Raw genomic sequence first — 16369 nt, forward strand, 5'->3', positions numbered from 1 at the left:
TTCCGAAAAATCCCTTAACCATCAGCTCTCTGTTTTCATGTCCTCTTGTGTGGTATACAAATACACCTGCCCCAGATGTATCTCGGGGTCTTATGTGGGTTCCACACGGAGGCTCCTGAAAGTGAGCAACGACTGTCACAGAGGGGTCAGTTTCCGGCCAGGCAAGCAGACTCGCGAACCCGGGACATTCCAATTTAAGAGCTCACGCTAAAATCTGTGAAGCACACATTGAAAACGTATAGGAGCTCACGCTAAAATCTGTGAAGCCAGGCAAGCAGACTCTAAAATCGAACCCGGGACTAAAATTCCAATTAAGAGAGCTCACATATTGCTAAAATCACGCTAAAATCTGAAGCACACATTGAAAACGTGAAGCCCGCATTGAAAAGGAACTCACGCTAAAATCTGTAAGAAGCCCACATATTGAAAACGTATAAAGAGCTCATTGAAAACGCAAAGCACAAAAAACGTATAAGAGCTCACGCTAAAATCTGTAAAGCACATATTGAAAACGTATAGGAGCTCACGCTAAAATCTGTGAAGCCCGCATTGAAAACGTATAAGAGCTCACGCTAAAATCTGCAAAGCACATATTGAAAACGTATAAGAGCTCACGCTAAAATCTGTAAAGCACATATTGAAAACGTATAAGAGCTCACGCTAAAATCTGTAAAGCACACATTGAAAACGTATAAGAGCTCACGCTAAAATCTGTAAGGCATACATTGAAAATAAAGATTTTAAAATCATCGGACCAACACACATTGAAAACACCCTAAAAGTAAAGAATTGAAAACCCATTTCAGAGTCCTCATTGATCAAACATATTGAAAACTGGTTCCCCATTAAACACGTATAAAGTCAACAGCCACATTCCCCGCTAAAATCTTTTCATTGAAAACGTGTAAGAGCTCATTCAAAATCTAAAATCTTGAGGTAATTTTTTTTCATTTCAGAGTTTTTTTTTTAGTCAACAGCCACTCCCCCTTTTCTCCATGAGGTAATTTTTCTTCTTTTATTTTTTAGTTCCTTACGTTTTTCTTTTGGCTCTGGTGGAAGGTTGGTCCAATAGTTTGTGAATTTTGATGTATCCTGGTTTTTTAAATGTATAATTTTCAGTGTAAAAAATTTTCAGTTTGAGTTTTATGCTAATTATGTGTTTTGATCTATTTTAGAGACCCTGAAGATGTAATTATATACGAAAGTTGCGGAACGTCGGGAAATAAATATGTACAAGAAGAACAAATCTTAATTGTCCATCAACATATCAACATACGTATTGCATATATATATACATATATGTTTATATATGTATATATATTAATATGTATATATATGTATATATATATGTATAACTGAATCACGAAAATATGGAACGTGATGAATATACAAATAAAGATAAAATCCACGAAGGTGGAAACACTGGAGTGCTGCGAGGCCTTTCAGCTAAGTAAAGGACCTGGCGTCGAAAGGCCTCGCAGCACTCCAGTGTTTCCGATTCCTTTTGATTTTATCTTTATTTATATTTATATATTTATATATATATATATATATATATATATATATATATATATATATATATATATATATATATTTATAGATAGATAGATAGATAGATAGATATATATGTATTATATATGTATATATATATATGGGACAAGACGCCATCAAAAGGGGACAGGAAGTCCTCAAAGAGGACAAGAAGTCCTCAAATGCGACGAGAGGTCCTCAACAACAGTAGGGTGCAGGACAAACTTATCAGGGAAGGAAGCTGGGAAAAAAAAAAATCGCTGTTATTGGAAGGTCGCTAAACCTGCATTTTCCTTCAGTAATCATCAGGAAAATAATTATTTTTCCTATTGCTCCTAATTTTTATTATGTAAAGAAATAAAGAAAAAAAAACTCACTGAAATTAAAAACAGAGGACTGCGAAGTACAGACTTCCATTTAGTAACTGGGGAAAGATTAATTTCCCACTGAATCTGGAATTCGAAAAAAGGACCTATTTCTGAAAATCGTGTTGAACCCTGACTTTTGTAGCTGCCGTCTATTCTGCAACCCCCATGGCGGTGTGATATTTAGACTAGCTAGTATTCTGTCGAACGTGTATCCTTTATGTACCTCGTAATTAATTGCTATCATTGTTATTATTACCAGCAATTATTGCTAACGTAGGATTGTCCGCTTGACGCTGTCTAAAATCGCCATTACTCGTGATGTATTTAAATATCTGGATGACATCATGAAGCAGCTATATAATGCGGGTTTTCTGGCAAGAGCTGTCTTCAAGAAGCCCAATATTCTTTTTCTCGTGTGGTGGGAGTGTCCTGTCTTCTGAATCCTTGAACTCTCTCTAGCAGACGATATTTTAACATTGACAAAACACGGGAAACTGGAAAGGCCGAACCATCAGGAATCCGAACGCAGTAGGATAAGTTTTTTTATTTTATTGGGTTATGTATGTAGTTGTAGTTTGATTAAGGAACTAATCGAAACTAAATGAATAGACAGGTATGTCGGCTGAAGTTATTGAGGGTAGTGATGGGTGATGACACTGCATAAATCCCGAGTATCAGTCTCATGTATTGATCTTTGTTTCAAGAATAGTGATCATGAAAGTGTAAATAACTAGCTGAGTGATAATATAAAATCTGCTATGTACTCTAATTTCTTGGTAATTCGGTGATATTTGAGGTTGCAAATCGTCAAGGTTAGGCTTTTGAAACCTCAGTTCGTAGGTTCTATGGACAGCTTGGCTGAAAGGGGCCAACAGTGGTCATTCCTCATGCTTCCCACTTATTCCACATTGGTGAAGATAAGGCTCATTCGGCCTGTAACACTCTCCTTCATACTTCATGGCGCCGTTCAAAAAGTCCATAATTCTTATTGTGAGCCTCAAAGATTAAAACCTAGCCTATTGAACCTCTGCCTGAAGGAACATTCCGGATGACCTTTCACAGCTGAAGTCTGAATTGGGCGTGTGTCTGTTGAACTTATGGGAATTCTATAGAATAAGTCTGCATGAAATTTTGCATTTTTCGAGTTCAGATATCGAAAAACATTTTATTTAATGTGCTTAATGTGGAAACCAGTGAAAACATCCAGCATAGTTACTAAGAATCACATATTCTCCTAGATCCAGGAGTAATGGATATCCCATTTGGGGACCAGGGTTTTGGATAAAAAAAAATATATATATATATATATATATATATATATATATATATATATATATATATATATATATATATATATATATATATATATATATATATATATATATATATATATATATATATATATATATATATATATACACACATACATATGCAAGCACAAGTCAGAAAAGTAGGAAATGGATGAATCACAATGTTAGTCTGCAGAAAAAAATACATATTTCATAAAAAAATACATATTTCATGTATGTTAACTTTAACAATCACCCTAAAATTTACAGAGCTTGAAAACATAGCAAGGACAGTTAGAGGAGGATCCTTACCTGGCCAGGGTTCTGAAACCCTGACCTGTGACGTCAATAGAGAAAAGTACAGGGATGCAGCCTAACTTACCTTTCCCTATGGCAAACCTAGGATAGAGAGCCCTTATCTGGTATGTGGGTGCTAGATTCCCCTCCCACCTAACATGATCTAGAGTGATTTGAATAGAGTCAAATACTGGGATGCATCCTAACCTAACCTAACAAGGGTGCTATTCCCTTACCTGCTGGAGGAGTGCACCCCAACTTGACTAAAGTTGCTATAAGTTACAAACAGCATGAGATTGCTCATGCACTTTATTGATTACTCTCATTGTGTTGCCTCCTCACGTACACTTACTATACGATTAGCTCATAGTTTCTCATAGAGGCTCCCATGAAAAATTATCAGAGACTTGATTAGAGACTCGGTTGCACATTTAAAAATTCTGACTTCGCAAGTAATAATTATTTCAAAATCCGAGCACAACTAGAATCACATGAAAACCTTGCAGTTATACCCTAGCCTATTTCAAATTGAAAATCACTTGCTGCCTAGGTGTTTTTGAAAAGCTTGTGTACATCCAGGATAGTTAGAAGTTGGCCATTTTACCTCTTAAATTGTTTTAACAAAATACTAGAATTTCTATTTTCCATCATATGAAAGATTCATTATAGCATGATACAGTTTTCTCAAACTCACAAAGTTAGAATAGGGTTATGGAAGTTATCAAATGTACGTAAAGGTTGGCTTTACATGTTATTTGAAGCCACTCATAGCCTGTAACTAACTAGCAAAGGAGTGCCCATTTGCTGTCAAACTAGAAAAGGTGTTAATCAACTTTTACCATTAGCAACAATGTCTATTGAGACTTTTATTGGTCAACTGATAAAAAAAAAGCCAGTTAGTCATGGACCTGGAGGCACCATGTACTAGATTTACACTAGGGAATATAGGAAGGGTGACAGGTCCCATAATTAGCTGGCAGCAAAGAGTGAGTTTGTCAATAGGCTGGCCAGAAACATGACAGTTCAATGAGAGGCGAATATTTTGGCATTGTTTTCTGAGGTTATTTATTGGATTTTAGTAAATTATCTCACTTCTACTGTATCACTTACATAAATTTCAATATTGTTAAACCAAAAACAAAAAATCCTTTCACATTCATATCTTTTTGCAGAGCTGTTATGTAGTATTTCTAAAATGCTTGATTAACCCATCATGCAGCTCCAACCTGCCTTTTTTTGTGTGTCTGGTTGGTGCACTAGGCTAATAAAAAGTAATACACTTGGTTAACCACATTTCATCCCGTAACCAATACTCATCTGGCTATGTTTAGGTGAAAGCTTGCCTAGCTGGGATCTGCCTCCCACACCCTTCTTAGAAGTACACCTTACACTTGCTGGTTAATCTTGTCTGTTCTTCTAATGCAGTGTGTGGACTTCTCACTTGAAAGTATAATTGAGCTTCATCCGAGAGATGCTGAGAAAATCTTTTGTTAGGAAACTGATAAATGAAAATGAACCTTGAAAGTTTAGGTTGAATTTAACTAACTCCTGAATTCAAGATATTGCCCTTAACCCACTCAGAATTCTTCACAGTAATTAGTGTATGTAATGGACTGACAAAGGATTCAATATAATGATATTTTGATACATACAGGAAAAGGGTGATAATATGCAGCACTCTTACTGAAATGCATCGCTCTTCAACGCAATTTATTTCTGACTTATTGGAAAAAATCATTGTGGCAATATGTATCATACTGTTGGGAGGGATACAGATGGATTTCTTAAGAGATCTGATCCAGTGGGCGCGTTCAGAACAATTGCTGCTTTCCACTGTTGTGCTTCAAGCGACCTAATTCAAATTCATCAGTTTCTGATAATCGTCTCAGGGTTCCACATTATGGCTTACTATTAACAGATCTGATTCTCCCAGCCAAGGTTCTCCTTGATGAGATTGTATTTTCATAACTATCAACATGAACCCCTCTTAGGCCTTGATGTTAACTTTAAGAAAATTTGATGAGGATTGCTCACGCTGAAACCACAGCATGTACTTTCATGCCCACTCTCAAACTGCCTTGTAAAGACAAAATACAGCGCACGTGCCCACAATTAAGGCTAAGATTTTGTCACTGAAAACATTTTAAGCAAAGTGATTGCTAGGAAGATTATGAAATCGCAGTGCAAATAAGACAACTCACTTTCTGGGACTGACCAGCCCATGACTGCCTTATGGGAGTTGGCGTGACACTGATTGCTAATATGGTTTGGTGTATTTTCATCTTTCCAACCTTTTTGAAGGAAATTGTACACGATTTACCCTTGCCTATACATCACTGCAGGCCATTGTAATCCTCTTTCTAATTCAAAACTTTCCCGGAAACACTGGTTGCAATGTTTTACTTGATTTAAACTTGGTCTTTTTTTTTTTTTTTTTTTGTCCTTATTGCCAAACCAGTCGACACTATTTCTTCCAGTTCTCATTCTCTCAGGTAATTTACAAGCATTCAGGTTCAAAATCAGTTTATACCATGACTACCCCGTGCTAATCGTGACTCATGCTGCTTCTTGTTTCTACATAATTCATAAAAGATTTCATTGTCCTTATTGCCAAACCAGTCGACATTATTTCTTTCACTTCTCATTCCCTCAGGTAATTTACAAGCATTCAGGTTCAAAATCAGTTTCTACCATGAGTACCCCGTGCTAACCGTGACTTATGCTTCTTCCTGTTTCTACGTAATTCTTAAAAGATTTCAAATGTTGTATGCCTGAAGTCCAATGATATGTGTGATGCTCATTCAGGCTGCTATGGTCATTGTCCACGACTACTAGGCACCCTTTGTGGTACACCTAAACAAATAGGCTGGTTTGAAAGTTTATCTTTGCTTTACCAGAAAGATGAACCAGTGTAGTTGTCCTGGCGTGAGGAAAGAGCCTAGATTTGATTTCATGTTTGGCAAACTCTTATGTAACGAGGCGTGATAATATCACCTTAACATTCTCTTGTGTCGTGGCTAATGGCTTGGTTTGGTAAATGACAGAGACGTCATTGGCAAATCATGCTAGCTTGCTCCCATCAGTTACTGAATATAGCCGTGCATAGTGTTGTTAAAATCTCATTTTTGCTGACCCACCCAGTCACCATTTGTTCAAGAGTCTGTGAACCTCACCATTTTAATACACCACACTGGGAAGAGGTTCTTCAAGGAAGCTCACAGTGTATTAAGGGTATTAAAGTATTTGTGCCTTAACAGGCATAGAAGCATAGTGTAAAGAAATTTGGTGTTTCAGGTTCATTCATGCTTTTGTTCCATCAACCAGCATAGCAAAAAAAAAAAAAAAAATAGTTATTTAAAAATGAAAAGGTGATAAAGCTTATGAAAAGCAACACTAGTTATTGGTGAAGTTAGGTTTCAAAAACGAGATCATAAGGACAAAAATTGGGATTATTCAAAAATTAGGGTAGCCTGAGATTTACTTATGATTACCATACTTTATAAAGGTATTTTTTAAAAAATGAAACCATATTTTAGACCGTACAATATTGTAAAGATCTTATTAACTTACCATATCTTTTATAATATGATTAAAAATTGTCCTTGGCAATGATTTTATTGAGCTAATAATTAACTTGAGTCTTGTCCCTTCTGAAGCAGAGCAGAATGAAATATGCCAAAGAAACGTGTGGAAGTCTTGTGTGATAAAGGTGACAGCGAAAGTAGACAAGAAAATATATCCCAGCGCCAACAAAGAATCTCAAAAGTCCACCCTCATCCGACCAGCACTGATTCTTCCCAGCGTCGTCAGGGTACTGACCAGAGGACCTTACGGCACACACCAGGCAGTGAAGGCCCCAATATACATCCTGAATTACATATTTCTGAAGAGCAAACGGCAATGGATGTGGCTGATCAGTCACAGCTGGGCCATAGTGGTGAACCTCATTATTCTGGTGTATCCTGTAGCGCTAGTTCCCAACAGGACCATCAGAAAGAAACTGGTATACTAAATGAAATACCACCACCAAACGAGAAGTTAGACCAGTCAGCTGGTAACAGTCAGCTTGCCAGACCAGCAACAACAAAGAATGTCTACAGGTCAGGCACCTGGGAATGCTTCCAGTTTGTGTAAACTTCAAGACTGTGGTGAGGAAATTCAGCAGAATAAGACTGAGAACATTAATGAGATATTGGAGCGAATACATCAGACATGTGCGGTGCAAAAGCAGGAAGCCAGCCAGCTGAAAACTCAGCTAGCTAGTCAGAATGTAATCAACCTAGAGGGACATTCAAAAGGTCATCTCATAAAGCCACAACTAGGACATCAACAGAGACACAGGTTAATTAATGAACAACAGAATCAGCGGACTTACTCTCATGGAAATAAAGAGAACGAAAACCGGGAAATTCGGCATAATAATTACATTCCAAGGCAACAAACTGGTCAACAGGCACAAAAAAATGGGAATAATCAAAATCGTTGGAAAAGGGTTGAGGAAAATGTTGGAAGCAGTAGCCAGTATCACCAGCATCCAAACCGGTTCAGTGACAGTCAGATACCTGTACAGCAGAATAGATATTTGAACCAGCAGTACCCACAACAAAATAGTCAACAGATGAACCTACAGAGCGGTCAGACTAGACCCAACAAAAATCATCACAAGAAACCTAGTTTGCCTGCAAAGCAGAGGTGTAGAACAGCAGATGTACAACATGTTCAGCAGATTATCAATACTCGTGAGGGTCAGCGGATTGTCCAGCATCCTCACATATTTGATCCAAAGATACATACACCTATCATTATGCCTTGTTCTGTGTCAGCTGCTCCAGTCCTCCCTGTGCGTTCCGCAGTTACTTTGCCTCTCAGCGTTGACACATCTTTGGACTATGAAATTGTTGTTCCCTATCAAAGTCCATCAGACCAAAGCAAGTTGTATCACAATTTGCCAATTGAGCACAAGGGCAGCTTCTCGGGGTATTCAGATTCAAAACAGGTTGGCATAGAGAGTCTGTTACTTATCACAGTCGCTGCTCTTCATAGAACCGAACATTTTCGTCCATACGTTAATTCCTTTGGTAATCAAGGGGGCTTGCCTAATAGAAGTCAGAAGTCAGACTCCACCTTCGCATTTTCTCCCGAAAGTAATTCGATGGCACATCCGGATAATTCTCACCTTTTAAATGCTGAACAGTATGAAAAATTTAAGTCTACTCGACGCACAAATAATGAATCGAATACCCTACTGGAGCATATACGTCAAGACTGGCTGCAAAATTTAACCTCCTATAAGTTAATTAATATGATTCCCCCTACAATTAGCTCTTATAAGTGTTCTGTACTCGCCAGCCACTCATATATCAGACTATCAAAAAGCTGTTCAAATTTGGTAGCTTCAAATTCAGTTTCTCAACATTTGTGGGTCAACATGGCTGATCCAAACCCAAATGTCGATTTACAGAAGAGTCCAAATTGCCAGCAACAGGCTCTGGTGAAACATCGGTCCTATTCTGCCCCAGATCTGCGTACATATCGCATGAGATGTTCAGATTTGGAATCTTCGTATTCGGTTATAAGGAAAATGTGCGCTAACATTGCCAAACCAGACAAGTGTCTGGAGTCACAGAGAAGTCCCGTTTCTGAGCAGAAGACTGTACCAGAAGATTCTCATCCTCCCACGAAGGAATATTTGACTAATACTGAAAGTGTAATTGAGGCGGAGGTTCGTATAACGAAGCAAGAATAAATCCGGAGATGATGGCGATGATGATGATGATGATGATGATGATGAGTGCAAATGTAACGTGGCTTGACAAGAATGTCAAAATTTTGAACCTAGAAGTGACTCACCAGGAGGAAGAGGAGGTAAACATAAATGTTCATTACATATTCATTGAAAAAGCACCTTTTAATGTTATGATATAAATATAGATGTAGAACTATTTTGTTTAGCGGAATGTTCGTTCAGAAAATCAGTTGATTTTGAATTTCGTAAAAGTAGAATTAGCGTGAGGCTATACTAGACTTCTAATCTTCTAAATAACATTTAACTTTTCCTTTCGAGTTACAAGCAGTACAACTAAAGGCTGGAAAACCTTTTAGGTTGTTAAGTAAGTCTAGAGAGATTTCATTTCCGAATTTACAGTCTTAAGTAAAAAGTAAGTCTTGGTTATTTGATAATGGAAATCAGTTGTTCTTATGAAAGACCCCATTTTTTTTTTTTGAATGACAGCACTCTAAGCAATGACTTGAATATGTATAAGAACTTATTAAAAAGTCGTTTTCAAAATCAACTCGGCGCTGCATAAGTCTCTTTGGTCCTTTGAAGACTATGGGTCTAAAGTCAAAATTTGGCATTCCCGTTGATATCAGCAAACATTTATCAACTCCAGTATTTCTACTGATGGGACTGTTAACGTGATAGTGTTAATTTATTTAATATTTAATAACTCAGTGGCGCTGAATAATCCTGATGGGTTCCGGCGCTTTGTCTGCAGAACCTAAATTTCATAATCAATCAGTCAATAATAAATCAAGATGCACACGCTTCTCACGATTGTCATATTTTTGTTAATTCTCTCTCTCTCTCTCTCTCTCTCTCTCTCTCTCTCTCTCTCTGTTGATTAGCTTTCAGAAATTTGTAGTTGTGGCCTCAGTAAAGGAGGACTTTACCTAAGAGATGACATTGACAAAATTTAAATGGTATTTGCATGGTTGATCAGAATTTGATTCGTCAGTAAAAAAATTATCCCTTAACCTTCTCATTATGTAATTATATCCAGACACCAAGTTCTCCAGACACCAAGCTCCATTGCTCAAAGCTCGCTCAGGTATCCTACCTACCACTTGTTGGTCCGAGTTATCCGACCGGCCAGTAAAGAAAAAAGGAATTTTTTCTGGTGACAGAAATTCATTTTTTATTGTTCGGATTGAAAGTTTAGGTAACCAGTTGGTTTTCCGTAAAATTTCAATGAGCCCTAGGAGGAGCTGTTAATCAGCTCAGTGGATTAAACTAAGATATACTTAACTTTCTTTGTTGACTTTTGATTTTGAAACCTTTCTTTTGATTTGTTTAGTCTTGTGTATTTTATGCATAATACAAAATGACAGCCAGTGAGTGGACTAACAGCTTGATACCTTGGTGCATTGTTTGTGTCTCATCAGCCTAGTCTTTCAGATACGTCTTAAAGCTTTGTTAGACTAGTTTGAAATAAAGTTTTTGCAGAGTTTAAATCAGAGTACTGCTGACATGATTAACAAATGAGCAGAGGGAGTGCATGCATGTTTTGTTGTCAAATGGACATGCTAAGTTAGCCTGGTTATACATTTGTTCATTACTGAAAGATCGTATGGTAAGCAAAGTTGTTTTGAAGGTATAATCAATAAATTTTTGATATCACCTTTTTCATCAAATGTTAGTAAATGTGGAGTATTTGCCAAGTTAGCAAATTTAAAGAAAAGCATAAATTTTTTGAGAGAATATTCTTAATTTTGGAGAACCTTTGTAATGTTTGCTCATTGGAGAAGGTTGTCAGTTTCTGATGGAGAATGATAGTAATATTATTTTGTAGAGAGTCTGGAGATTACTTCTTGCAGAAGGATTACACTTGGTTTCATAGGTATTCATAATTAAACGTCCTGTGAATGTTTTGCAAAACTGTTCAAGAAAATGAACGATCTTGAATACCATGTTTTTGTGTATGTCCTTTGACATTCAGTAACCGTTAATTTTCTCCTTCCAGGCATCAGACATGATTAATTCGTCGTGAGTCACTTGATCTTTCAGTGAAGAACGCCATCAGCATTACGTTCACTTCTCCGTACTAGACTCATCATTAGATCCGAGCCACTAGGGCTAGAGTTGATAATTATCATCCTTTATGGACTTGGTAAAATGGCCTCAGCAGGCTGTCATCAAATCCTGTATCACTTAGCCAGAGAATATAATGTCATTTTAGTCGCCGAGATCACGAGATAAAAAATAAAGCCTGCATTTTCCACGCAAACCTGTTTAAACGCGTGCCTCCAACCGCCATTGGGAACGGTGGTTTATGACTGGCAAACTGGCAGTGTCCTTTAATCAGTATTTTATATTTGGACTTACTTTTACTATTTTGTTGTAGCAGTTCCTCACGATTTATATGAGGCTGACGATTCTTTTAAATGTGAAGATTTGTGTATGCAGTGTCTTTAGACATAACTCTTTTTATTAGCGTGATATTATATACATATATTTTAATAGACCAAGGTTAAATGTTATGTAGCCTTTTCCGTCTGAAGTTGCTTCTTGGTAATGTCCGTACGGCAAATGATAGAAATATGGCCACTGACATGTGTTACCTCATGTCTACTACGAACACAGGATTGGCGCTTAGTTTTACTTATTTTCTATTTAGACAATCCTTATGCTTTTAGATAATGTTTTTAATATAACTTACAACGTATCATATTTCATGTGAACACACATTTTGCGAGACGGATCTTTAGATTTTAATTTCATCAGACGCCTTGCATGCGAAAGGCAACCAGCATCAGTAAAATAAATAATTGGAAATAATCTCAAACTAAACCATCTATCTGAAGAACAACAGCGCTCAAGTTGCCATTGTGATAGGACAGTATGTTAAGCCTAAGCGGAAACGGCTCTCCCAGCTGCTAACACTTCCCCACTTAGACCAAAGAAAGAGCTTCCAACGTTTTAAACTATTTCATTGCAGAGAAGATAACTTATAGGAGGTCCTGTAAGTGATGTCTTAGGCGACGATTAGAAATGGCTGATCAAACATGGGGAGAGTCCTAAAGATAGCTTGTTTGAAAGTGAATTTTTACGGTTGTTGAAATTACGTTCGGACAGGTTTCAAAATGGATACGTTGTAGATGAACTTGCATCGGAATTTTGCCTTCGTCTTCCTCCTGTATCACTCAGTACAGCCCCATAAATTCATATGAGGGTAAATAAAGGTATGTATTGCAAGGAGAAATTATTTCAAAATGGCAGACCTAAGGGAACCCCTGAATGAATAAACGGACCCTATAAAGCAAGAGAATCTCGACCAAGGTGCTAAGATGCAAAAAGAGATTGACGATAAATTCACCGATTCAGTTATTTTTGAACTTTATTCCTCTGGAGAGGACTCGCCGTGAAGTCGAGCTTTTATACGCTACTGTTTGTTGAGTTTGGATGTTTGTATGTATATAAACCGTCAAATTGTGTGCATGCATGTAATTCTGTCCAATATATATGAGGTAATTACTAAGAATTGCTCAAAGGTGGTGTTCGGCATTTTAGATGTCATTTGTTTGTTTTCTAGAGTAAATTTTAGCTATATAATTTGCAGGAGAAAATAATACTGTAGTAATTAAGATTCTGCTTAATGTTTATAAAATCTTTATGTAGCTGCATTTAAAGTTTATCTGTAGAATTGAAATGATGACAATGTTATAAAATATGGTTTTAAGCGTTCTGGTCGTAGATGTTTTGATTCTGATGATTTGTGTGTATTTTTTATGTCCTTTTGTTGGACCATATTTAAGAAATTTTTATTTTATTAACTGTATAATTGCGGTCAATAAAACACTATGTATAGGTAAAGAATAAGTCATTTGTAAAATTCCTGGTCTTCTGTAAAAATGGAAATTCCATGACGTGCAGTAGGCCTACTCTTGAGATTTTTTTTTTTTTTTTAAGCTTGCCAAAGCATAAGCCCCACCACAACCAGCAACTTGAACATGCGGTCGAGACCGTGGTACCTTTCATTCTGCATACTTTGTTGCAGGGGGCTAGTACCATTAGTCTACCTCTGGTGGTGCACTGAAGGCATTGTCAAGGGTGTTTGCAATGTCCCTTCAGCCTCTAGCTGAACAAACTTTCTGCCTTTGTTCCAGCTTCTTTCTTCTGTTTTGCTGTCCAACATCTCACATCCATCGCGTCTTGCTACAACTGTGGGCGTTTTCTCTCAGTTTCACTTTAGATTCTCGTAGTTCATCTTCCGTTCATGTCATCTTTCTGTCATCTTCTCCACCCTCCCCTAAATAGTGCAAAGCCACGAGGTCTTCCTCCTTTTTCTCCCCCGTAGGGAGATACTGCCGTCAGTGCACCTCACGTGGTGCACTGTAGGCATTACTTAGGGGCCTTTGCAGTGTCCCTTCGGCCCCTAGTTGCAACCTCTCTCATTTCTTTTACTGTACTTCCGTTCATAATCTTTTTCTTAAATCTGGACTCTCCACCCTCTCTAAAAATGTTTCCTAGTGCAACTGCGAAGTTTTACTCCTGTTACACCATTCAAACCTTCTTAACATGAATTTAATTTTCAGCGCTGAATGACATGGCAGGTCCCAGCACTTGGCTTTTGGCCTAAATTCTATATTCTGTTCAAACCTAACAGCTCGTGTTTGCTGTAGGCCAGTTTAAACCAAAACAACAACATGATATCCGAATGCCAAATAAGCCTAGAAAGAAAAATATGCCATCATACAAAAAGTAAAGAAATAGCAGAAAGAAGTAAGAAATACTGGATTGAAATTTGTTTGAATACAGCTCCAGATTTAAAAAAAGAAAGTATATATATACTGTGTACGAAGCATTATTCGCTGTGGAAGTTTTAGTCCGAAGGGAATCGTCCACAATTGGGCACTTGAAGTATGAATGCGATAATGTTAGAAATACGGACACAGATTTGAACATTCGAAGGGTTCTCTTTACGTGTTTGCATAATACAACTCGAGTGTAGGTGAACGGTCGAGTGACCGTATAACTTCTGACGAACCAGAGAGAACAGGGACCAAGATGGAGTCTTGGTAAAGAGAGAACTAATGGTGCCATTAGTACCATTATGACGCAAGAGAAAGGCAAACCTAGATTCAGGTAAGATCAAGACGTGGCTTTGGGCTAATGGGAAGAAGAATTATCCCAAAATATAGTAGCCTATATCTCTGCAAAGATCCTGGGCAGGTTTGAAAAAAGTTAAGTCCAGTACACAACGAGGCTCCGGGAACTCTCTCTCTCTCTCTCTCTCTCTCTCTCTCTCTCTCTCTCTCTCTCTCTCTCTCTCTCTCTTGAGACCGAACAAAGGAAAAAATCTAGTAGACCTATAAGCAAACAAAAGCTTGGTTAGAAAGCGGGAGTTAGTAAAACAAGGAGTGACATATGTATAAGCTCAGTATACAGATTATCGCAAGGTGAGGTATTTAGCGGAAAAATTCATAATCTTCAGAAAAAAAGTAATTTTAAGCATTCGAGCCTTTATATAGGTATAATCATGTTTTGGAAAGACTAAAAGGAGAAAGTAAGATAGCGTGGGATGGCAAGGTATCGAAAAGGGTGGCTCAAGTGAAAAAGAGGCAGTGATAACAGCCATCTATCTGTTAATCCGTTAACAACATCCAGAAATTTCCACTACACGGTGTATAACTCACCGAAAACAACGCATGCCCATATACGCCGTCTGTTTAATAACCGCCAGCCGAAACTAAGCAGGAAGGGCAACAGGGAACACCTTGATACCCAAAGACCTTCAGGGTTCATTGCTTATGTTGTACCAGATAAAAAAAAAAGAAAGGTTAAAAAAAAAGAGCCGTGTAAAGCAATTTCATAGTAGCAAGTGAAAAAGATTAATAAAAAACATTCGTCTGACGCCATACTCATTTTACGACTTTTAGTGGGACGAAGGACGCGTTTTTAGGGGGGCAAGATGGTGGTAAATAGCTTTGTATGGGCGAAGGAGAATTGCGCAGAGGCATTGAATGGCAACCTGGCTATTGTTGTTTTCAAGGGCGAGTGAGTAAGAAAACGGCAAGAGTGTGTCAAAATGCTTGAGGAAAAAAAATGCTTGTTTCCGGGTATGTACTTGTCTTATATGTGTATTGTGTTGCGAACCTACGAAGAAACAAGACTATAAATTAAACCAAGAATACTTTGGAACAAGGTCGTCATTTCAGATTTTTGTTGTTGGGGAGGGGGGGCAAAGATGGTTTGGCGAACGAAGCGAGCCTAACCGGCTGGGTGTGTTTTTTTTTTTTTTTTTTTTTTTGTGCTTTTTGAAGCCGCATGAGCAAGGTATTTCAGCAAAATAGGCAGACAAACATTGTGCGTGATAGAGAGATATAGTAGATAGATAGATAGATAGATAGATAGGTAGGTAGATAGACAGATATAACTTAATGTGGTGACACATTCGAATTTCGGTAGGAATAATGGAAAACCCGCTGCTGTTACTTCTTGGGGCTTGGGGGTATGAGGGGGGGCAACTTGAGTCTTGGGGAGCCAGTTGCCCCCCCTAAATGACGCCCCTGCTTTGAAAAAGCTAAAAAGTTTTAGAATCCTGAACGTGATGTTATCTGTAAAATGAGAAAATAGTTTAAAAAATATGGTGTCGATTTAAAAAAATTATATTCTTATAGAAAGTTACCGAAACAGTAATTTATCAACAACTTGTCTAATGTCTCCAAAAATCTATCATTCTACCATTCAAAACTTCAGATATTATTCCACTGGAGCGTCATTACTGTGTAGAATAATCTCAAGCAAATTAACAATGGCAATTACTGTACCACTGTATCTAATTGAGCAGATGGTATAGCAGTAAAAATATGTATTCGGATGTTTTCTGACTTATCTTATTCGAAAGTCTTCGAAATGTCAATTGGAATACTTGGTTAGAGACAACGTTAAGAATATGACTAAAATAAAAGCCATAGTTTAGGATATGAAAAAAACTGGATGAATAGAAAGAGAATGAAATTATATGAAGACCAAACTAAGTGGATTTTAATCAAAAACTGTAAACAAATGACGAGTGGGCAGAAGTAGTGAAGACTTTAGGGGAAAAAAAAACTGATGAGCAGGTTAATATGACATCTCTGATGCTAAAAATGTTGAATGTTAAT

General features: G+C 37.5%; 1 protein-coding gene across 2 annotated transcripts; it reads left to right on the forward strand.

Annotated features, from left to right (window-relative positions):
* Positions 1 to 2080: 2080 nt before the first annotated feature.
* LOC136827842 (uncharacterized) lies at positions 2081 to 12091 on the forward strand. Of its 2 annotated transcripts, none has more exons than XM_067085304.1 (3): positions 2081 to 2426; positions 7141 to 9349; positions 11227 to 12091. In XM_067085304.1, exon 2 carries the CDS (start codon positions 7575 to 7577, stop codon positions 9228 to 9230), a length of 1656 nt encoding a protein of 551 aa, XP_066941405.1. In that variant the 5' UTR covers positions 2081 to 2426; positions 7141 to 7574; the 3' UTR covers positions 9231 to 9349; positions 11227 to 12091. The 2 variants fall into 2 exon arrangements, with proteins under 2 accessions (XP_066941405.1, XP_066941411.1); XM_067085310.1 differs by having other exon boundaries at positions 2395 to 2511.
* Positions 12092 to 16369: the final 4278 nt, after the last annotated feature.

Source organism: Macrobrachium rosenbergii, chromosome 3 (assembly GCF_040412425.1).
Source record: "Macrobrachium rosenbergii isolate ZJJX-2024 chromosome 3, ASM4041242v1, whole genome shotgun sequence".
Taxonomy (NCBI): Eukaryota; Metazoa; Arthropoda; class Malacostraca; order Decapoda; family Palaemonidae; genus Macrobrachium; species Macrobrachium rosenbergii.

Bases quoted from the DNA above. Each gene is read 5' to 3' on its own strand.
- LOC136827842 (XM_067085304.1), top strand. From the start codon at position 7,575: ATGTCTACAGGTCAGGCACCTGGGAATGCTTCCAGTTTGTGTAAACTT.